The sequence below is a fragment of the Poecilia latipinna genome, unplaced genomic scaffold (genome assembly GCF_001443285.1).
Source record: "Poecilia latipinna isolate Pla-1442-1.1 unplaced genomic scaffold, P_latipinna-1.0 Scaffold460, whole genome shotgun sequence".
Lineage (NCBI taxonomy): Eukaryota > Metazoa > Chordata > Actinopteri > Cyprinodontiformes > Poeciliidae > Poecilia > Poecilia latipinna.
Genome location: NW_015113076.1, coordinates 311,152 through 334,492, shown reverse-complemented (window position 1 = coordinate 334,492; position 23,341 = coordinate 311,152). Strand labels below are relative to the sequence as shown.

The window sequence follows — 23,341 nt, the reverse complement described above, 5'->3', positions numbered from 1 at the left end:
ACTGTAATCAGATGTAATTGTTTTCATGTGTGTATCAGTGTCTACATACCACATTCTCATTAGGGGTGAACAGAACCAGCGTCATGGAGTCGAACTTGAAGCTCAGCTTGAGCGTCGTCTTGAGCTTGCTGTGTTTCTGGGTCTCGACCACAGCAGCTATCACCACCGTGTTGCCTGCTGTAACGTAAATATCGCAACGGGTTAAAACGGTGAACAGAAAATAATATTCACCCTCTCAGATTTCAGAATCTATCAGGGGATCTTATGATGGTGACAATAACCTACCCAACCGATCGTACAAATGCTCATAATGTTAAAATTTCAAATCAAGTTTATTTATTTACACACGACACAGCATTCTTAACGACGTGTACTGCACTTGCCTGTTTTTAGGGACTTATAACTCAAGTAAGCAGATATTTTTTAAACTGTTACACTTTCAGAAACAATGGCATAATCTTACAGCTGGTAGGTCCGGTGGTTCCTGAGCCCTGGGACTCTTTGTTGGACACAGAATCAGAGGAGTGGTCCGGCGTGGGCAGAACAGCTGGAGGCTGAACAGCTTCGGACTTCTCTGACAGATTCTCGCTCAAAGTCCTCAGGACAACAATCATGTCATCCTGGCAGAGGATCAGCTGTCAGGAGCAAACATGGAACATAATCAAACAGAAAACATTTTAATAATTCATATTTTTCAACGTAAGCTTGAAACTGACGGTAACTTCTGAAATAAAGTATATTCACCCTGTGTGAATATACTGAATTATGAGTAATTAATTTCTGATCAATTATTATTTGATGCTTACACTCATAGGCTTTAGATGAGCAGTGATCTCTACATCAGGGATGCTGTGGTACCAATTGGCCGAAAGATTTCGTTGGATTTCCAGGTCCAGGCTGACCGGCTTCAGCAGCTGAGTCTCGCCTTCGAATTTCCCATTTTTATAAGTGGTTCTGAAAGCAAAAGCATCACAACAGTTCTTTAAAATGATGAATAAAAAATACCGGATGTGTGTAAACTCCATCTGTGGGCAGTCACACTTTCGGCTCAGACCTGTACATCTTGAGGTCAGTCAGTTTCACGGTCATTTTATCCACAACCGGCGGGATTGCAGCGTCGCCCTTAAACGGCTGCTTGATGAAGCGGTTATTTACGGACAAGAAGCCAAGATCGGCAACGATGACGTTTGAAGAGGAGGAAGACTGGGGGAGGAAAATCACAGGCGCGTTGAAGTGGACGTCGAGAGCGATTCGAGTGCTTCTCTCTGCCAGCCCCTTCACACCAGAGGCTGCCTTTTCTGCAGCCTGAACCGTCACCTCAGCGAGGGCTTCTTTCGCCTCCTGGAAATTATTAATGAATACCTGAAAGGAAGAATAAGTGGAGAGTAACTTTAAATCCAGTAATGATGCTCTAGTCGAACCCAAGATCAGTTCAGAGTGAAGTGATCCTTACCAGAATGGAGGAGACAAACTTGTTGAGGAAAATGACCTCAATGCAGCCGACTTCCAGTGTGACAGACGTGTCAACTTTGGACATGTCGAGGTAGGCGTCTCCTTCTGTTGCCCCTGTGTGGTTCAACATCCTGAAGGCAAAAACTTGCTTATCTGCAATAGAGACAGCCTGAAACGAAGGGAAATATAACAGAAAAGATTTACATAAAACTGTATAGAAGGAAACTGTAAGTAATCAGTGACCTACAGGGGACAAAGTAGATGTATAAGAAGAAGTGAACTGAAAAATTTGCAATTCAGTCGGCCTGACAGTACAGCTATGGAGAGAAATGAGCTGGTGACAGAATTTAGGCCCTGTGTAATCTCAGGTTAAAACAGGTGTAATCTCAAATTACGCCTGTTTACCATAATAATTTAAAATATCCTGAGAGATTTATGTTCATGCTTCTCTATAAGAGCAATACAGAAATAAAAATGCCAGAAAAGTCAACTACAGCATGTACCTTCTTGTACAAGGCATCCTTGTTGCAGTCCAGGATCACAATGCTCTTTAGGTTGGCTAGGATCTCCATGTTCTTCTTCCTCATCATGACATCAGTAACCAGACCTGAGGAGTCAAGACAATGACACACTGAGAACAATTTATTTGCAAAAGCAAAACCAGAAGATATTAAGAAAGCTAAGCTAGCTGAGTCAACAGAAAACTTGTAGTAAATTAATAAAAAGAAAACAAAAATAAAAAATCTGTACCTAAAGAGGATTTCTCGTCATCTAATACAATAAAACAAATTTAAGGAAGGCATTTGGATTTAAGGAAGGCATCTGGAGTACTACTGTGTAATGCAATTTCTCACATACCTTCAATACTTATCTCTGATATCCGAGCTTTCTGTCCCCGAATGAACACCTTCAAGCAGCGCAGATCGGCTCTCACGCGAAGATTCACCACGTCTGCAAACTTTGAGCTTCTAGAGGCTGAAAAAAGAAGATCGAGGGATTACAGAGGGAAGCCTGAACACTAAAATGAAACAAACAACACTTGGCGATACTTTCAATACAGCATATGAAAGATATTCAGCAATATTTTTTTTCAGCAATATTTTTTTCTATATTTTTTTCACATTACAATGTGTAAAAGTACATACTTCTTTTCTTGGTTACAGCTGTTTCCCCCTTCTTCTCCTCCTCTTTCCCTGCCTCAGCCTCCTCTTCCTCTGGGATGGTGGGCAGCTCCTCTGGCCCTCCTTCCTTCTTACTGGATGGAGGAAGGAGGTTACCGAGGAAGCTCATGGTGTTGAGGAGAGCCTCCGTGTGCAGATGAACGTCCAAAGACGAAAACGTCACCTGACAAGGAGACAGTTTTAGTCAAGAATTTTGATAAAATGACAAACTCTGTAATAAGGGGACAATTTATGCTCAAAAATTAGACATACACCAATCAATCAACCAGTTTTAATTTAACGATCAACAGATCAAATACTGATGAAAATCCTTTTTTTTCCCTGTTCATTAAATGGATCAAACCAAAAAGTGCCAGTTTTTAAGCAGGTTAATGAGCACCATGTTCTCATTGCTCTTTATTTTTGGCTTTGGTGCAGATCAGATGAACTATGTGATAATTGTATAAAATTATGTCACTTCAGATGATGAGATAATCTTGCAATTCTTTTCATTTCTGATGGGTGTCAAAATTAACTTTTATGGTCAATGTTTACATTTAGCTGTTTAATGAAAGTGCATCAAAACTTGAGTTCATAACTGAGCATTTTGAACATATTTACTGTATAACATTTGAAAAACAAATGTTTGTCTTCTATTTATTTCTCACCTTAATGAGTTGCTCTGTGTTGTTATGCTGAGACTTAAACTCAGGACCATTTTTATCCGCCTAGAAGGAAGACACAATTAATAACAATATTGTTTATTACTGTTTTGAACATACAATTGAAAACAGATGTTGCACACACTGTATAATAGGACACAATTTTTTTTTTAAATTACTAAATCAGACTAAACTTTTCCAGTCTCATTTGTGACTACGACAATTAAATTTATTTGGTAAATAGATTTTGAAATGTACTTGTTTTTATTCAGATGTCAACGTACAGGATCCTTAATATTTGGTAAAATTTGTTTTGTAAGCTGTATGACTTTGGTAACATGTTTTGGTTTTCCCTCCACAAACGTCCTACTCAGCAGGCTGGAAATTTGTTTGACAGAAAAGTTTAGTCCAATTTAAATTCAGACACTAAAAAGAAAAGGTTGAGTCTCTGTATACCGTGTATGTAAACATCTGGCTTCAACTGAATTTATTCTGCTTTAATGTGAGTGGAACAAAGTACTTTGATATACTCCAAGGTGAGAAGGTCAACTTCTGAGTTGTCTAAGGTGGTGATCAGCTGGACTTGCTTATCTTCAGAATCTACACAGAGGATTGAAACAAAGCATCAGATAACACTATAACTAATATCTAGTTGTTAGTTTTGACATAAAGTTGAGTGAATCATTTACTGACCCATGTATTCGGGACACTTCAGGCAGATCTCGCGCAGGAAGGTGTTTGACATCATGTCGAAGGTGCGCAGCGTCAGCTCAGTGCCCAGACCCTCAATGTCCAGTTGGAGAACGACGATCTCCTGAGCTCCAGACAGACGACAGAGCTGAACAGACAACTGAAACATGGAAGAACAAATGAGAGGACAAAGAAGACATATGTTACACAAATAACACCAACCTTTAAAAGGTGTCTTACAAAGCCAGGGCGACGTTCAAGAATAAATATTCACTATAAGCATGCAAGATTACTGGTACAGGAGAAAGTAATGGAAAAATTGTTTTGCAGATTTACTATATAAGGCGTTACCTAGCAGTTCACATTAATTTAAGAATGTTCTAATCATGCACCTGCTTTTTACCAGTGTTGAATGTCAATTATTATAAAACTTCTCTGTAGCAAAAACCTCAAATTACCTAATGGTTTTGCAAAATCGTTTTTACCTCATTGATCTCGAATCTCATAATGAAGTCAGTCATGTTCTTCTGAGGATCTTCTTTGATGAGATTCGTTCTTTTGCTTAAATCGGCGTAGCGCAGCGGCATGGGATTGTCCGGGAAGAACGCCTTGTCTCCAATCGGAGAGCTGGGGGCGTCATAGAACAAATCTTCCTGTGACCCTATCAGATTTACAAAAAAAAAAGAAAACTACATTAGTCAGTTACATTATTTTTTTTTTTTTACATAGTGTGGAAGAAGTTCACCTTTATATGCAGATGGTAATGTAAGCTGGGATTTCAGATTTTTTTTTTTTTTTTTTTTTTCATGTGAAGTGAAATCTGCTAGAGTAACTTGTTGCGTCAGAGTATAATGTTGCTAATTGTTCAGGAGTTTCCTGCTGTGTCTCACCCAGAGAGGCGATGCTGATGGTCTCACAAGACTCAAAAATGATCGAGGAACGCTGGTCGACTAAACTCAGGTGTTTTCTCGCAGCGAGCTGAGGAGTGAACGACTGCTTCGGCTGAGGAAGCAAACGCATAAAAAAATCGATAGGGCTCATCTCAATAACAGGCTAGTTATTAAAAAATGACAGCAAAGACTTTCCCAAAAGAGTTAGTGTTCCCCCCAGGTAGCTGATTTGCTCTTACCCTTGTAGATGAAGCGGTGCTGCGGGCTGCAGGTCTGCTCTCAGGCAGTGGGATGCTGTCCACCAGCTCCAGAACACTTCGGAGTTTGTTGTCAGAAATTCGAAGCGACAACAGCGGGAGTTCACCAGACATTTTATACCTAAAACACAAGAATTGTAACAAAATGACAAAACCTGCAGCCAGACTGACAGTGTGGTTGACAAAGCATATTTAGCAATACATAAAATATATTTTATTTTCCTCCAATCTTGTAATTCTGCACTGTTTCCTGCTGCCGGGTTTAAATATAATCTTATCATCTGTGAGTACACAACAAACAGCTCACCTCTTTACTGTATAGCGAAGAGAACTGCACACTTACTTTGCCATACGTGTGTCGGTCACAACCATGGCTCTGCTGACAACCACTTTCATATCCACAGGCTCCAGAATGTGGAGTGGAGACCGTTTCTGTTTGCGAGCTATTTTCCAGTCACCATCTGCAGATAATCACAGCCTCTTTATTTTTCTCCTGATTCAACACATATGCTATGTATAGTAAGCTGTTCTGGTTTTGTAGGGTAAGAGAAAAAGCTGATATTCACTGATTAAGAAGAGTGACTGTGTGTTTCCACGTCATGGCTTTACATGTTTTTCAGAACTAAAAATATTTTTAAGCAGTGGTGTAACATACACCCCTTAAGATTTTAAAGTCACTGTTTTGAACATGTCTGGTGTGTTTTATGAAAGATAAAAACATCTACATATGTCTCTTTACTCTATTAAATATTTAAAAACATTTTATTTTCAACTCTGTGACCAAAATTCGATTTTACAAATATACAATGGGTCTTGAGGGACCAGCGTTAATAAACATAGACAACACAGTGTGCATACTTTCCTATAATGCACTACAGAACTTAGGTTTGACATTTGCACACTGTAAACCCTGGAACTAGCTGGTCTTTTATCAGACAGTACAGGTGTACAGCTGCATGTCTGCAGAAACAAACACTCACATGGCATTTGGGGCTCTTTGGATGCTACAGGCAGCTGGGTTTGGACTTTATCATTATCTGTATCTTTTCCTTCCAAATAGTCAAGTTAATGTATGTAACCTCATTTAAGCCAAGATAGTGGCGGAGCACAGAAACAGATGGGGGAGATTCTGAATCCACTGGCACATTCTCTGATACCTTATGTAAAAGGACTTTCAAGTGTAGGAACTTTTAAAGGGTAAATGTAAAACGTTTTAAAATGGTAACTTATTAAAATGTTGGTATATCCTGATGTATGTGACTGGAAGATGACGAATGGTGACGAAATGAAGGATTTACTTGTTTCTGCTGTGAGTACCTGGTTTGCTGTAAAGCAGCTGCAGGCTGCTGAGCTGAACATCGAAGTGGTCGTACGCTCTGGACATGATGTCTTCAATTTTGCTGGAACCCACTGACAGCTGCGGCAGATCCTTCTTGCTCAAACTGGACATCTAAAAGCCATAGAAGAGGAAGTTCAAATCTGCTCTTTCAGTCACATTTACTCAGCTTTAGATTTATTTATTTATTTTTTTTTTTTTTGACATCTTCTGACCCTGAAATGACCAAGATCCAAAAGCATAATGTTCTGGGTTCCTTCGTAAAAGCCGGTCTGTGGAATGATGACGTAGGAGGCCATCAAGTTCACCTTCAGGTCGAGAACTTTCTGAGTTTCGATCACGTACAGTAAACCTAAACGATGAAACAATCAGTTCATTACTCACTGCTCAAAGCTTAAAGAGTTTAAAAATAATGTAAAGGTAGTTTTGATTCATACTGCTTTTTTTATTACTATGAAAAAAATGTTATGGATAACTAGAAGGAAGGAAAGATGGATTTTATTAAAAATGACAGAACAAATTTAGTATTCAGTGTCCTGTACTTGGAAATATTTACATGACTCAACACAATGAGGTTTTGTATTACTCTTATGTAAGAGGAATGGAAAAGAAAGAATGATATATTTGTTTATTTGGTTAGTTTAATGTTAAACTGAGTTAGTTTTTAACTAAACTAACATTAACTAAACTAACTAATGTTAAACTAACTCAGTTAGTCTACATCATCTTACACCCCCAAATCAAGGGGGTGTAAGATGATGTACAGTTTTATGGAAGGAAAAAAGAACAGACTTAATGAAGGAAAGGAATGTAGGATAGAAGGAAAGAAAGAAGGACAGAATGCTTGGCTGATGGATGTAAGTGTTGAATAAAATAGGGAAGGGTTGAAGGTAGAAAAGAAAAACTGAAGGACTGAGCAAGGAAGTAAAGAAAGCAGGATTGAAGGATGAATCAGAGTGATGATGTGATAACTAAATGAAGAACATAAAGACTGAAGAAATGATTGGATGAAAAAAGAAAACAATAACTTGCAACAGCCATAAGATAGCATTGTAAAGAAAATAAACAGGAATCATATCATCTGAATGCTGAGTTTGTTCAATGCTTAGACATGCTTAGTGTCTGTAGACACCACAAACACAAAATTCAGCTGAAAAAAAGGAATGAAAACATGCAACCATCAGAGAGCTGGGATCAGACTATTCCCATATATTTGTGAATATATGTGCGACTCACCAGTGGCAGTGCGGTCTCTGAACTGCTCCAGTTTCATCAGGGTGGCGTTGGTGAGCTCATCCAGCTGCAGGTCATCTGGAGGCCTGAAGAACTCTGACATGTTGTTCACCGTTATCTACATAAAAAGACCAAAAACACTTAATAAACAGACTTATTACACTACCTGACGAAGGTTTGAATACAGCTTGAACTGTTCCACATGTTCTCACAATAAAATGACTGGCTTCAATGTTGAGTATTTAGGATTTTCTGTGATACATCAGCACAAGGCAGCAGATAATCTCAAAGTGGACGGCAAAGGATCCATGGCTAATGAAAATGGCTTATAAATAAAAATATGAAGTGCAGCAAAAATCTGCATTTGGGCCTTTTTACTCTTTAAATTCCTAAATGAAATCTAGAGAACCCAATTCCTTTAGAAATGACTGCACCACTATACAATCAAATCTCTTCAATACAGTTGGTCTGTGAAAGTAACAAAGGGCCTTTTGATACAGTTTGTGAACAACCAGGATCCTGAAGAGCAAGGAACAAAGCAGACAGGTCAGAAGCAAAGCGCTATGCTCCATCTTCTTTCTCTTGAAAAAAAAAAGCCATAATGCAAAAAGTTGTGCCATGCAGAAAACCAACATAGTGCATCTTCCTGAACAGGATCATGCTGCTGTTGTTGTTCTTCAACAGAAACAAACAAGCTGGTCAATATCAAAATTATGAGGGTAACTAAATATAGGGAAGTCCCTAAAGAAGTATTAAGGAAGAAAACAAGACTGGCCTAGTCAAAGGTCTGAAATAAATCAATTTGAGAATACGTGGTAAGACTTCAAAATTTTTGTGGACATGTGCTATCTATCCATCTGCATGCAAAACCGGTAGAAACATACTCAAAAACACTTGCAACTGTAATTGCAGCAATAGGTGAACCTACAAAGTGTTTAGTCAGGAGTATCAATCGTTATGATTCCACTTCATAATTATGCATTGCTTTATGCTGGTGTGTCACATAAAATTAATTCACATTTCCGGATAAGACGTAACAGCATGGGAAAAACCATAGGTGACGGTAATGATGTTGCACGCACACGCACACACACACACACACACACACACACACACACACACACACACACACACACACACACACACACCAGCAGTCTGGAAAGCATCACTCACTGCATCATAGATGATCTCCAGTGGTTGTGACTCAACATGGAGCCTCTGGTTGGCGCTGTCATCCAGCGGGTTGGTCTCAAACAGGAAGCAAAGCAGCGGGGTTCCTGCTCCTGTGGCCGCCTTTCTTGATGAAAGGAGGGTCGGTGCCGGACGCTTAGCGGCCAGACCAGTGACCTCAAACAAACTAAGCTGGGCTGTGACTCTAATAAAAAAGGTCCAACAGAAAAACAATCTGATCAGGCTTTCAGATAAATTAAAATCACAGAAAGATAATTTGAAGTAGAACGAATACAAATGAGAACAAAATAAAAGCTTTCACTTACTTAATGGCTTGTGCTCCGGGTCTCTGTGTGAGTGTGGACTTGAGCTCCCCCACAGTCAGTTTGATGATTTCGTTTTTGTCCTTCTCGTCTTTGATGGACACAGACAGTTTTTCCATGTGGAAATTGACCTTCATGTCCTCAAACTAAAAGCAATGACATAACAGTTAAGATTTTTATCAAGGATGCACACGTTTCTGTCAGTCTCCAGCTGCTCCAGTTTTAACTGCGGTCGCTTGATTAACGTTTAACTAAAATGATTGTGCTAGTTTAGAAGAGTGTTTCTTCTCTGGTGTTTATGTTAATGGTAAAAATATTAAATTCGACAATAACCAAGTGGCATTCAGGCTGAATAAAGACTGTACAAAAACTAATATTTACTCTAAAAGGTGAATAGAAAATAAACAATCACATGTTACTGGTTGAATGTCCCATTGTAATGTTCATTTTTAGAGCTTTAAATTTAACTTGAGAGAATTTAAATGTAATTTGAGAGAATTTGAGAAACAGATGTAACATGTTTAGATGTTACATGCCGAGTCTGTCTTCATCTTAACATACACAGATGCTTATAGCATTATTTTACAACTATTTGAATTTTCTTTCAAAAGAAGTTGAATTTGACAACTGTTTTAAAAGGGCTGCTAACACACTTAGCTCTCTAAGGTAGTTTTGATATTCTTCTGAAAAAGCCCAACCATCACAAACAAGTGAGGTGATTTCAGAGGGAAGTGACTCACGTTCTTTGGCAGGTTGGGGTTTGCTGCAGTTTCACTGTATCCGATGGCAGTGTAAAGTTTGGCTTTCTCATCCACAGTAAACAACCCATCAAATGCTGACACAAAGAAAATGAGAGAGACAAAATGTAAGAAGGCAGTGGCATTAAAAAAAAAATCCTTACAGACAAAATTATATATCCGACACTTTTGCCAGGCTTCTAACTTCAACTTCTGCTCCCCTCCAGTGCCCTACTCAATGTTTGGTTTTGAGACTTACTTCCAGTCTTGACCTCCTTGGTCTGTGCCTCAGCTTCTCCTCCCCAATTCCACATCCAGCTAAACCAACCCTGAGACTCCTCCTCCTCCATCTGTTTCCCTGGACGATAAATGCGCAGTCCTGCTTTGCTCGCCTGCGGAAAAAGCATAATAAAACTCTGAAACAAAACCAAATTTATAGTCTATGTAACATTGCTCTTCAGTAGGAGCAAACAGAGCCAATTTCTGTTTGCTCCTACTGAAGCAAACAGTAGGAGCTGTTTGCTGGTCATGATGTTATGCCTGATGAGTGCATGTGAGAAAATCTACACATGTCAACAAGAGGGAGTTGCATCAAGTGTCTCACACGACCGGAAAATATTTCTCTAATTTTAGAGTCTAAGGAAGTTTTATAAAGCAGATGATCACAGCTGCAATGAATTAATGGAAATTCCAGAATAGATACAGATTGTACCTGTCAGAAAATGACAAATATAAAAAAAAAACCAGGTTCTTACCTCCACTTCAGCTTGTTGTCTCGCCAATGTGATGTTGAAAATATCTAAAGATTTCTGTGTAGCCTGGGCATAACGAAAAGCATCATAATTAAAACTCTTTTTAATCTAATTATTGCAATAAATAAGCATTAATCAAATGTTATTTTTTAAATAAATTGTGATAAACTAAGGCAACAACTCAGCAAAAAAAAAAAAAAAGAATGTATGAGCATCAACTATACATCAAAATCAAAAAATTACTCAGCTGTGCATTTTATTCTACGAAGACAAAGCTTGAACTTTTCCTCAAGCAATCCCCCATTAGAAGTTAAAAACTAATTTAAACGCAGTTCATCCCTGTCCCACCTGCAGCTTTTCGAGCAGCTCCACACTGGGCTTTTTGCTGGTGATCTTCTTCTTGTAGAGCTCTCTGTAACACTTCACTGTTTCCCGGTGGCACCGGATGTGTTGCCAGGACCACATGTGGAGATGAGGCTTCACATCCACCTCCAAGATGCCTGTGATCACATATTTCCACCTGAAATCCAGGAACATAAAAGCATTTGTGTCAGTAAAAGTAGGTGTGCAGCAGGCAGTGGTGGTAAAAAGCACTCAGATGTATTCTGACCATATGTGAGCATTTCTGTGAACGTGGACCTCGGGTCTGTACTTCCTGTATGGCAGATTTCGTGACATCATATCCACTGAGCCCAGCAGCTCCAAAATGCTAATGTACTGGAAAGACAGGAAGCCGGTGATTACAAAGCAGCAGAGAGCGCTCTCATCATCCAGTGTTGTTTACCTTAAACGTCTTTATTTGCCTTAGGATTTTCCAGTCAAATTCAACAGACCTGGCCTGAATAGAGACTAACCTGAGGCTTGTTGAGTTCAATAGCCACTTCGCTGAGGTTGACCATCAGGTCCACTTTAGGAGAAGAGAAATCCACGTCTGATCTTGGATTCATTCGCAGTTTTGCATTTGCAGATATAGGACGAAAGACTGGAAACCGGCAAAAGGAAACTATTTTTTTTTATTTTTTTTAGCACAGTTGATGTTGTATAAATAAAGGGCATGTATTTCTAACCATATGGAATATATTTCCTCTTTTTCTCTTTTACAAGAATAATCAATTTATAAAATTTATACTAGGGGTAGAAGGGAAAGTCACAAAAATAATGTTTATGATATTTGCTTATAATCTCTGGATATAGTGGTAGTGATTAAATGTTTGTTATATACACATACAGTGCTTTCCAAAAGTGCTTATTTGTCTTAAAAGTTTTTTTAAATTTTGGTACGTTATCACCACAAATTTTAGAAAAGTATATTTGGTTACAGTTCTGTGCTAGTCTATCACATAAAATCTGAGCACAGTACATTAGAGTTTGTGGTATATGTGGTACCACATATCAGATGCAGACTGAAGAAATAATCTCAAAAGATAACTTTGCTAGGTTTCATCAGATGAACTGTAAATATATTACAAAACAGGAGGCAGTGGCTCACTCACTGAAGTCATGGCTGACAGGAACAGAGGGTTTGATCTCCATGCTGTTCTGCAGACATCGCTATAAAATCGGAAAACAACATCTCTATTAATGTGATTTCTTATTTCTTTTTTTACATCCTAGTTTCACATCAGTCTTTTCCTAAAGATCAAACAAAAGGTTTTCATATCATTTGCAAAAGGCATTTCAACTGTGCAAAGTCGAGCAGGTAAAGACAATCCAGTGACTCACCAGGGCCTCATTTGGACTGTGATTGGAGAAGAGAACCGAGTTGACATTCCAGTAGGCAAACAAGTTGTTCAACTGAACCAACTGATGACAGGCAAAATACAAACAACTTAGTCATGAGGAGTGACGGACGTGTTCACTGATGATGATGCATAGAGATGACATCTAGAGCTTTGGTCCCGTGCCCAGAGCCAATATAAAATAAAAAAATGTTTCTGAGAACTAAACTGACTGGTTGGAATTATAGAGGTTAGCAAATAGTACGCAGAACAACACAAGAAGCACTTCCTAGAAATATACGTTTAAACGTGACGGAAAAAAGTTTAGTACAATTTCTTACCTTGAAGAAAAGCTTGGAGTGTTCATCTAGCAAACTGGGTTTCCAGTGATTATCAGCTGTCTGTAAAAGCATATATTATATTATATTATATTATATTATATTATATTATATTATAACAAAAGAAATAACAAATTACTTGAAGGCTGAGGTTTTTAAGCGACACTCCAAATGACAAAGGGCAGTTTGGATTAGTGATCTGAGGAGACAAACACACACATTGTTATTAACATCCCTGCAAGCCATTGTAGAGAATTAAAGTTATTTTTACTAATATTTAGCTGAAATACTCACATCATCCTCATAGCGAACATGGATGTTGGAGATCTTGACCTGTAGGTTTTTGATCACTTGTGTGACAAGCTTTTCCACAAAGGTGTCCTGCTTCTCTAGCTTTGTGTTCTCTGTGAAAACACAAACAATTTTGAGTATTTGTTCTGAATATTTTTTTTTCTGTCAGGTTTTACCTTCAACCTGGCAGGTGAAACTAAAATAATGACGTCAAAAACCTCTTCACTGGAACGGGCCAGTTACCAATCTCAAAGTTTCCCAAGGTTTTACAAAACTATTGCTTCAAATCAACTACAAATTGTATATAGGTACAAAAGGATTTATTAATTATTGTATTCTGTTTTTTTGAGTGCTTTACACAACGTCCCAACTTCATTGGAACTGGGTTTGTATATATTTGCAGTCGAGGATTTACATTCTGAGGTTTGTTACATTAGCTGTAAATTGCTATTATGATCTATAGCATCTGTAAAAACACAAGACAAATGCTGCTCAAACAACATGTAGCCTAAATTTCTAATTAAAAGTAGTAGCCTTAAGGAGATAAGCAGCTGCATGCTGCTGCTTATCTCACATCTCTCTTTAAGAGTCGAAGTTGAACTCTGACCTTGTTCTGCAGCCTTGAGTTTTGTCTCCTCTATTCGATCGAGCTCCCTCTGACGAGCCTCCTGTAGCTGCTTCTCCTCCTTTTCTGCATCATACTTTATACCTGGAATCAAATGGCACGCCACAAAAATATTATATTAAATATAAAACAGGTGTTATCTTACATGTCACCAATACTGGGATAAATTATAGGGAGGTGTATATTGGGCACAAGTAGGCAGTGTGCCTGTTGAAATACTTCTGTGTTCATTAATGATTAAAACCTGATACTAAAGCATAAACTGGTTGTGGAATTTATTAATATGAACAAATAACAAGTGACTCAGACATATTATTGTCAAGGTTTAAATATTTTTAGATGGTTTAACTATTATTGATATCTTATTACAGCAAGAAATTGACACAGCATTTAGTAGAATTGTCTGTTGTAAGGCTGCTCCTAAAAACAGAAGAAAAGAAAAATCAATCAAGTCTCTCAAATCTACCATTTGAGAGACTCGACTGTGAAAATGATGTAACTTTTTCACAGTTTGACAAACACATAAATTACATTATTGCTAGAGGAAATGATATTTAAAATAGGGATATAATTATTTATTTAAAAAATCTCTTTTTTAAAGGAGGAAAAAGAGGTTAGACACCTTGGATTAAGTTTTGGAAGTGACCTGAGCTTCAATTGTCACATACATTAAATATTGAGACGTGCACAATATTACTAATGTTGAGAGCATGCTTTGCAAAGGCAAGGCAAGACAGAACTAGTCATACATACAGTAATTTAAAGTAATTTACAAGAAATGAAGGTAAAGAAACAAAAGAATCACTTGTTGTGTCATTTAACCTGGATCACTGCATTGCTGTCTTAAGACATCTGTCGACTCTACTGCTCAATTTCAACACAAGGAGAGAAAGCATTACTCCAACAATTAAATCCTTCCACTGGCTTCCTGTATCTTGAAGTGATTTAAATATTTTATGACTTGTTTTCAAATGTCTTCATGTCTGCTGCTTACTTTTAACACTTTTAAAATTCACTTTTTACTCTTTTTTTTTATTTCTCTGCTTTATCCCCCTTCTGTGATACACATATTTGGCTCACAAAAGACTTCTCTGTTAACTGTTGCTGATTACACCTTATATTTGTAGAATTTTATTTATTTTTGCCTTTGAAAAACTACTAATGAAAAGAATGTTTTACTACCACTAATACTAATATCTTTTTTATCAAAATGTAAAGCCTTATGGTATGCCTTCACTGCGTTTTGATGCCAGTACTTAGACGGCGATCTTACTTGCTGTGGGCACGATTAGCAGATAGACTCCGTCTAGCGTGGCCTCCACTGACTGGTTGTAGATGTCCGTCCAGGGAATTTTTAACTCGAGACGTCCTTTTAAGAAAAAAAACACCAAATAAGAAAATGCTCATTTAAAAAAAAGAGGGATGCAAACAGCATCACACAGAGGTAGTAAATTTACCTATGTGACCAGCTCTCACTTTAAAAGGGAGATCAAGCTGACTCTGCAAAACAGAAATAGAAAAGTCCAATCATACTCAAAGAAATCATCAGCTTCAGAGTGTAACACTAGGCAAGTTATATTTAGCTCACCAAGGCATTTTCCTTTATTTCAAGATTTTTCAGCACAGCATCACCTACAATGACAGAAATATTTTACATACAGACACAACAAACTACTGTTTGATATTAGGCTCATATATGTAGCATTTAGTCACTGTTCACTGCTCTCATCCAATACTAACTGTGGAGCACAACCCCTCACAAAACGCATGCCTTTAAAAACAGATATCTGCATCCACTGAATAAGAATATGTAAATATTATTAACCGTCTGGCATGAAATCAGTCTCACATTTTATTATTAATAAGATTATTTACTAAATGTCAAAATAACAATATTTCTACTTTCTTGAAAATTGTCTACACTTAATTAGTATTTGGTAAAATTCCCTTTAAATATGATTTTTGGGTCAAACGTTGAGGGTATCCGTTCACAAGTTTCTCGCATCATTTAACTTTCTGGCAGATATCTTGAAATGTTGCATAGATATTTACACAAAATATCTCTAGTGATGATGCCATCTAGTTTAGGAATTACACCTACACAGCATGATACTGCCACTTCCATATGTCAAAGTTGGAAAGGTGTTCTCCGCCTTTCTACATTCATTATAACAGGGGTCCACAACTCCAGTCCTCATTGCCACTGTCCTCCAACACACCTGGATTAAGTGACCTGGCTTTACAAAACTTAATGACATACCAAGGATGTAATTCAGGTGTAATTAATGGTGTTTGTACTCAGATGTAATTGTTTGAACAGATAGACGATGCACAGTCTTTCAGCTGGAGACCCACAATTTTACAGAAGCTCTTGGATAGATTCTTTTGATTTTTACACAATGTCTCACAAGAACGAAGTGTTTAAGACATGCCCTAAAAACATCCTCAGATGTGCCTCAAAGGTTCTGATTTAACCTGCAATGACAAGCTTTCAAACTAATGACAACATCATCTGGGCTTTTCGAGGTTAAAGGCATAATAACTTTAGAGTAGGTAAATTTCCGACGTTCAAGAAAAGAATTTTAAAAATCTCTTTCATTATTTTAACATTTAGGAGGTAGAAGTACTTCTAGTTACTGAATTTGACCTCACATAAACAGGAAAGGTTTAGCCTGATTTCAGGTCAGATAGTGGAAAAGCAATTATATCTGTTTACGAAGCTTCTCTAAATGTCTTGTTTCATCTCTACACGAGGTTTGCAATAGAGGACTGTAGATGAAAATGTAGACTGCCAACTTGGAAAGTAGAAAATATTTAAAAATAATTAAAAACAACAATGTGCCGTTTAATCAACTGTAAATACATTTTCTAACCCTATTATGTCTCCGACAGGTTCTTGGTAACACTATGAAAATACTCGGAATAAACCTGAGGCAAGCCTTAACCTGGTTCCCAAAAAGGGCGGAACCATGAACTGATCCATTCACAGAAACTTTAAAGTCCAAAGGTAAATACAACCCCAGTTAAATAAAATAACAAGAGACAATGTCTGCAGTAAAAACATAAAGGTGCATTTTCTTTCATCAAAATCACCCAGCGGTTCTAATAAACTAATGAGAGACATTTAGAGAAAGGAAAGTGACACTGACAGCTGGGAGAGCCTCCCTGAACACAGGACTGGTGTGGCGAACGTTCATTAGCATGTAGCATGCTAGCATGGAAAGGTGTTCTGATGAAAGACAAACACAAGTTCGGTTACCTCCCCATATGCCAAGCTTCAGCTGCGAGCTGTCAAGGTTCACAACGTAGTCCCCTAAAAAACGGTTGAGGACGTCAACGACCACACTTTCAAAGACCATTTTGACGCTGTTTTCATCTGTGTTTAACCATGTTTACATATAGTGGACTTCTTGAAGCTGACTCAACGTCAGTTTCAGACGTCCATCAGGGAGGTGGTTACGTCACGCCGTAACTGAAGGAGAACGTTTTATGGCAGGTTGTTGTAGCATATAATTAAAGACACCCAATTTTGACGACTTAAGGCTATCGAAAGGGTTTTTAATTGTTCCTATAACCAAAAATATCTATACTATGATTTATACTACATTATTTTCACTTTCTCATGTCAGGAATACTTTTTGTTCCATTTATTGCAAAAAATATGATCTGCAGAAGCTAAAGATTCTGTCAAGCTATTATATGATGAAATATATTGCCATACACTCAAATCTTAGTTGAAGATTTGAAGGAATGTGAAAAAAGATTTACAACATTAATTAACATAATTCTCCTTATCTTTATTAATGAAATAAAACAAAGCAAACATCACTCATACATTTTCTGCAACCAAGCCATGCAAACCGAGATGTACAATCAGGTGAATGTTTTCTTCTATAACAATCTAGGAAGAAAATAAATTTCAAGAAAGCCTAATTTTTTATTGTCTTAGATACATTTTTTTCTCTTTATTCTAGTCTTGTATTTTTTTTTATAAAAGTCTTGAATTCTGGTTTGAGCAGCATCTTGATATCATCGCTTATTTTTGTATGTATGAAACATACCCATAAAAATGTCAGAAATGTCATTATAATCTGAACACAATCTAACAAACACTTAGACCTTGCTTTATAAGATTTCACTTCTGCAGACTCAGCAATGAACATTTGGTCAGCATAGATAAGTTTGCATTTTAATTTAAAAATGCGGAAACAAAAAACAGCTACATTTAACATTGATGGTGGAATAAAAGACTCTATTGATCAAGTTAAGCTTCTCATGGCCAAAGTTATACAAAGGCCAGCTGGATTTATTTTGATTTTGCAGTGACTCGCCTATTGAGCTTCTTTCTCCAACACATCTTCAACTTTCAGTGTCTGGTAGCTGTTCTGTTTTACTGAGTATTTTGTTTTGACAGATTAAAACAAAACAAAAAAACTCATGCCATATCCTGTCAGCAGTGATAATAAGTAAGTTTATACTTGAGAAGAGTAGTGATGCTCAGAAAAACCATAATGACAAATGTACTACATCAAAGGTGTTACATAATGTTGTATTACTCACTTTTACACATTTACTAAAGAAAAACATCATAACATCACCAAAATAGCATAACAAGTGCAGTGTGTTAACATTTTTGTTGTTTTCACCTAAAATACATCTGTGCCACATTGTGCTTACATCAGTTTGTTTTTAAAAAGCCTTCTATTTAATTATTGTCCAAGTAGCCTCCGTTTTAGGTTAGTGTCCCCATTCCTACATTCACTTCGATACTACCTACCTGAAATGCTAATACAACTAAGAGTGGCTAAAAATGAATAATGGTGACAAAGTGCAATCGCAGTATGATCATAGACAAAGAAAAATTTTGTTTTTACTAAACTTATAAGATTCAGATCCAATCTTACACCTGATCCTCAGAGGATAACAGATTGGATAGAGGTTTACAGATCATCCCGATCACTGTTCCCCTCCTCAGAGCTCCCGCTGCAGTCTTATCCATCACTTTTAACTGGAGCTGCAGCTTCGTCAGATCATTGTGGCTCAGCTCTGTGAAGTAGAAATCTTCATTGAACAAGGGTCGACGGCAGTTCCTGACGGTGGCGCTCTCCTGGTGCTGCAGCTTCCCCGGCATCAGGCACAAACTCACAGCACAGTTCAGAGTTTGTCGTTGACTTCCATCCAGCAAGCCCTCCACAGACACCACACGCACTCTGACAGTGAAAAAGATTGAGGAAGCACCATTGGAGGATGTGGTGTGCTCAGTGGAGAGGCGAACTCGACCTGGGCCCTGCAAAGGAAGGGTGTGTTCATGCTGCAGTCTCTCCTGGCAGTGGAGCAGGTCCAGTGGATGGAGAACAGGTGGGGACAGGGTGGGTGGATTTTTATCACTGGTTAGCTGTCTGCAGGAAGATGGTGGTAAACTTAAACCTAGTTTCTTTGGTTTCTTGCTTTTCTCCATGCTATCAATCAGCGAAGGGCAGGATACAGTTTCTTTAAGACGCCGGCTTCTGGATGGGACACGTCTGAGTGATTTGGCACTGGAAGGCGTTTCAGCTTCCATGCTAGCTGCTTCTGAGAAGCTTTTGGATGCAAAGAGTGGGAAAAACCCTGAAAAGGTTTTTTTCAATGGGGCTGTCTCCTTTAATTGACTGGGTTTTGTGGCAGGGTCACGTCTTTCGAACACATATACAGGCCGTTTTGAATGGAACAAAGACTCTTTCCTTCTAGTGTTGGGACTCTCGTAGATCCCAGCCAGGCCGTAACACTCTGCAGAGAACGGCAAAGGTTTCCTTGGAGCCTTCGGAGGCACTAAAGGGTCTTCACCCTTTTCCTTCGTATCCTTCATTTTAGCTTGGAAAGACGGCCTGCTCTTTCGTGTCTGCTGATGGCTGTCCTGCTGAAGTTGGGTCATCTCAGTTTCTAGCATCGGCTGTCTCTTGAAAAGCCGTGGAGGGAGGCAGAACTCGGGGATGTTGTCTGGAGTAATGATGTTTGTGTGAAGTTTCTGCGAGAGGCCAGTCTTTGTGGAGAAAAAAGCATCCCCGTCGTTTTGTCCAATGTAACGATTCAGTTCCAGAGGAATGCTCTCCATGCTCTCCCTGATCTTCCCAAGGACCCACATAACTGACTGCTGGCTCCTCACTCAAATGACTACCTTTAAAACAAATAAAAAGCATGTTATTTAGGCAACGTTACAGAAATCTTTGTTCATACGTTTTCCAAAAGATCCAACAAATATTATTCTCCCACCTGTGATGTCGAGATGTGCCCTTCACTGAGATCTGAATGATCTGACGCACGGGGTAGGTTTTAAAGGTTAGTATGAGTTAGTGAGTCACTGGTCTCCCTGCCCCCGCATGGATCAGAAAATGCTGTGCAGGCATACACCCCCAAATATGCTTCACAGCGTCTGTCTGTGTGTGAATCTGGGTGGGTGTCACATCAGATCAGATGCATTGAAGGGCAGTTTGTTGTGATGTCAGCTCTCTGAATTACATTTCCTTTCAGATCACTGGTTCAGTGTGCTTTGGAGGATGAAAATGAGTCACAAAGTGCAAAAATGCAACATAGTTATTAGATTTCTGTCATATATGAATTGAATGTTATGATAGAATGCTTTTGCTCCAAAAAGTGGATTGAAAACAGGCTCCATGTGTTTAGTAGAAAACATTAAAGAATTCAAAACAAAAGTGGAGTTTGAAGTAATCATTAAATCTGTTGAAATGTTCCTAATTATCTCGTCTTACAAACTTTCCAATTCTCCTGTCCAAAATGGTTTGACTTGAGTCAAGACTAAAGTCAGATTTGACTTTAGTTTTGACTGTGACTGGACCATTTCAACACATGAATGTCCTTCAATCTTAAACCGTTAATTTCATACCTCTGGCGATGACGGTCCATCTGAAAATATGGAATGAGCTTATGGGGTAGGAGTTGATAAGTTTCTTACTTCTCCCTACTTTTTCCTACTTCTTCCTACTTTTCAAGCATGTTAAGATATAGAGGTACAAAAATATGTGTCTTTTGTGTACCTTTGGGTATGTTGCCTGGATTCCTAAACATCCAGGCAATATACATCCAGTCTCATTTTTTTGTGTCTTATAGCAACTGGGTCTTTTTGTATTTTTTCCTGTTCAGTTTCTTTATGCAGTACAGTTTATATACAGACACATATAGCAAATTAATCCAGTAACATACAAAGGGGTGGATGTGTGATGTAATTTCTATAATACAGGAAACTTACGGGACAATACTAATACAGGAGCACTGCGGGACAGAGGGGTAAAGTACAGTTTCATGGCCAAAATGGGAGACTTGACAAGTAAGCACCAAACTTAAGTCTGACTTAAGTTTGAAGAGGAGAGAGCTTCTCCTTTAACAGCAGTATTCAGCATGTGTTGCTTTGGTTATGATGACATAGATATGAAGCTTTTTTCAGATACCTCAAAGTAGGTATTTGAGTTCAAAGTCAACTCAAATGCCTGACTTGGGCCAACAGGCAGGTGCCACTGCCTCAAAGAGTCGGTAACCTTTAAACAGCTGGTGATCAGAAACACTGCTGACCTGAAGTCACAACACAGCGTTGCACATAAGACCTATAGAAACTGATGCAAACTGTTTAAGTTTGCATCAGTTTCTATATATACATATATCTATCACTGCATTGAAAAAAAAATGCAGTGATGACTTTTAAAATCTATTTAATCACAAAATCGACTTCATAGCCTCCATTAATGAATCTGATTCATCACAGATTAAATTCAGTTGAGACATTTTCTATCAATCAATGGTTTGGGCACTCACACTAGACTGAATTTATCATTAAATAACAATGCAATAACTGTACATGCTTTAGGATAGCCCACATACATTTTGGATTTTTTTATATTGTGGAAACCTAAAACTAACATGTAAACAAAGTATTACATATATTATGAAAACATAAACTTATGTGCACTAAAAGGTTGGTCGAATTGAACTTCCTTTCTGCAATTGTTTATTTCCACCACAAGAGGGCACAGGCGGGATGGGTCAATTTCAAGATTTAGGTAATATAAATCTTGAAATATAATGTTTGTGAGGAAATAAATACAAATATTGAAACTTTTATAAAGTGTTAGGTCCGTTTGCATTTTGTCATGCTTCTGTATGCAGCAAAAATAAAGAACAAAAACATGAATAAAGAAACATACACTTAGAAGTTTTTCACATCACTAAGTCTTTAGTGAAAACAATACCATAAAACCATTTTAATTAATCTTAAGATGCATGTCATGGGTGAGAAAGCACGTGTCAGAGTGTGTGTAAGACATATGAGGAATGAAGATGAGGAACACATTCAGTCTTGGACCTCAGAGCATCTTTGGGTCAGGAGGCTTTTTGTGGTACTGAAGATCAACTTTATTACACTAATAAAACCTTGGAGTGCTCTCTCTAATGGAGAGATAAATGATTAGGAGTCAGAAGAAGACCTTGCCTTTAACTGCTGTCAAAGCTGCAATTAGCGCTAACGAGAGAACAGTACAGCCAACACTGCAATCAAGAGTTAAGCGCTTCCTTTTCAGAACAATAACTTGATGTTTTTTCTAAATTGTATTGAGCTTAATTTTGCTTAATATAAGATATTTCCCCAACTAGTCTACATCATTTCATTAAGACTCGTGAACCCAGAAAAATTAGCTATGTTTGAAACCATATCTGTTAATTATTATTATTATTATTATTATTATTATTATTATTATTATTATTATTATTATTATTATTATTATTATTATTATTATTTGCCTGTTGTCTGTCTGTTTACTTCACAAAATTCAAAACTACGGATTTTGGGAAGAAGTGAGTGAATGTGACTCATCAACGCATCAGAACGCCTGGACTCAGTGATATGGGCAGGTGAGGGGACACTTTCAGCAGCATAATGTATCTTTACCGTACAGGATACTGTAAAGTAGTGATGGGCAAATGAAGCCTCATGAAGCAAGGAAGCTTTCCAACCCTTTGCTTTGCAAAAAGGTTCATTACTCGATGCTTCATTCATTGCTCTATAGTGACATCTGCTGGTGAAACTAACAGTCTTGTCACTCAGTTGGATCATACTTCCAAAAATTACTAAATGCAATGTTGTCACAAAGTTTTCATCAAACTCATGTTTAGTAACAGGATAATCAATTAAATCATATTTAATTGTCATACGTTTTAATTATTAAAATGATTTGTCGCCAATCTAATCCTGGTATATGTTGAACGTCAGTGGTTGTGTTGGGTTTTCTTTTATATCATAGACGGATTTGACAATAAAGACAATTGATGTTTTAATGTCTTGAGAGTGCAGTGTCTCTTGGGGCGTTCACTTTTTCTTGGATTTCTAATTGGCTCTGATTCCTCATATTTGGCTACATGTTGAATTTTAGTTCTGCAACAGGATTAAATCTGTTTCTGCTGTGCAAGACTGATATATCTTTACTAATCAGACTACAAATAATAGTGGAACTTTGCAGAAGGTGAGAAATTGGGAAGTGGAGGGTTAATTATTGTTATCTAAGAAGAATTTTATTGTGAGGATAATCTCAAAGAATTCCCAGATGTCAGAGATTTTCCTCTTGCTTGCTCCATTTCAGACAATCAAGTTTATTTGTGTAGCAGGTTTCAGCAACAATGCAGTTCAAAGAGATTTACATCGTAAAATCACAAAAATATAAAGTTAT

At 37.8% G+C, this 23,341-nt stretch overlaps 2 protein-coding genes across 3 annotated transcripts in view; both read right to left on the bottom strand.

Moving 5' to 3' along the window:
* The window catches only part of LOC106951466 (vacuolar protein sorting-associated protein 13A), a 29,260-nt gene extending 12,179 nt beyond the window's left edge, over window positions 1-17,081 (bottom strand). The window contains exons 1-36 of one of the 2 annotated variants that reach the window (XM_015039033.1): window positions 16,894-17,081; window positions 15,223-15,266; window positions 15,092-15,134; window positions 14,908-15,003; window positions 13,617-13,718; window positions 13,013-13,122; window positions 12,858-12,917; window positions 12,722-12,781; window positions 12,385-12,465; window positions 12,156-12,213; window positions 11,517-11,644; window positions 11,273-11,379; window positions 11,011-11,182; window positions 10,666-10,728; window positions 10,170-10,302; window positions 9,914-10,008; window positions 9,177-9,319; window positions 8,854-9,055; window positions 7,684-7,798; window positions 6,663-6,799; window positions 6,429-6,561; window positions 5,455-5,572; window positions 5,094-5,232; window positions 4,855-4,966; window positions 4,450-4,625; window positions 3,968-4,124; window positions 3,795-3,874; window positions 3,281-3,340; window positions 2,598-2,796; window positions 2,311-2,427; window positions 1,956-2,059; window positions 1,454-1,621; window positions 1,055-1,362; window positions 807-954; window positions 464-635; window positions 50-177 (exon numbers count right to left, since the gene is read on the bottom strand). In XM_015039033.1, coding sequence (XP_014894519.1) covers window positions 50-177; window positions 464-635; window positions 807-954; window positions 1,055-1,362; window positions 1,454-1,621; window positions 1,956-2,059; window positions 2,311-2,427; window positions 2,598-2,796; window positions 3,281-3,340; window positions 3,795-3,874; window positions 3,968-4,124; window positions 4,450-4,625; window positions 4,855-4,966; window positions 5,094-5,232; window positions 5,455-5,572; window positions 6,429-6,561; window positions 6,663-6,799; window positions 7,684-7,798; window positions 8,854-9,055; window positions 9,177-9,319; window positions 9,914-10,008; window positions 10,170-10,302; window positions 10,666-10,728; window positions 11,011-11,182; window positions 11,273-11,379; window positions 11,517-11,644; window positions 12,156-12,213; window positions 12,385-12,465; window positions 12,722-12,781; window positions 12,858-12,917; window positions 13,013-13,122; window positions 13,617-13,718; window positions 14,908-15,003; window positions 15,092-15,134; window positions 15,223-15,266; window positions 16,894-16,993 — 4,368 coding nt within the window. In that variant the 5' untranslated portion in view covers window positions 16,994-17,081. The remainder of the gene's footprint in view (window positions 1-49; window positions 178-463; window positions 636-806; window positions 955-1,054; window positions 1,363-1,453; window positions 1,622-1,955; window positions 2,060-2,310; window positions 2,428-2,597; window positions 2,797-3,280; window positions 3,341-3,794; window positions 3,875-3,967; window positions 4,125-4,449; window positions 4,626-4,854; window positions 4,967-5,093; window positions 5,233-5,454; window positions 5,573-6,428; window positions 6,562-6,662; window positions 6,800-7,683; window positions 7,799-8,853; window positions 9,056-9,176; window positions 9,320-9,913; window positions 10,009-10,169; window positions 10,303-10,665; window positions 10,729-11,010; window positions 11,183-11,272; window positions 11,380-11,516; window positions 11,645-12,155; window positions 12,214-12,384; window positions 12,466-12,721; window positions 12,782-12,857; window positions 12,918-13,012; window positions 13,123-13,616; window positions 13,719-14,907; window positions 15,004-15,091; window positions 15,135-15,222; window positions 15,267-16,893) is intronic. The other variant, XM_015039034.1, reaches the window with a different exon arrangement.
* Window positions 17,082-17,468: 387 nt separating this feature from the next.
* Window positions 17,469-19,895, bottom strand: LOC106951447 (C2 calcium-dependent domain-containing protein 4C). Its single transcript, XM_015038992.1, has one exon. The coding sequence runs from the start codon at window positions 19,753-19,755 to the stop codon at window positions 18,535-18,537; it is 1,221 nt and encodes a 406-aa protein (XP_014894478.1). The 5' UTR covers window positions 19,756-19,895; the 3' UTR covers window positions 17,469-18,534.
* Window positions 19,896-23,341: the final 3,446 nt, after the last annotated feature.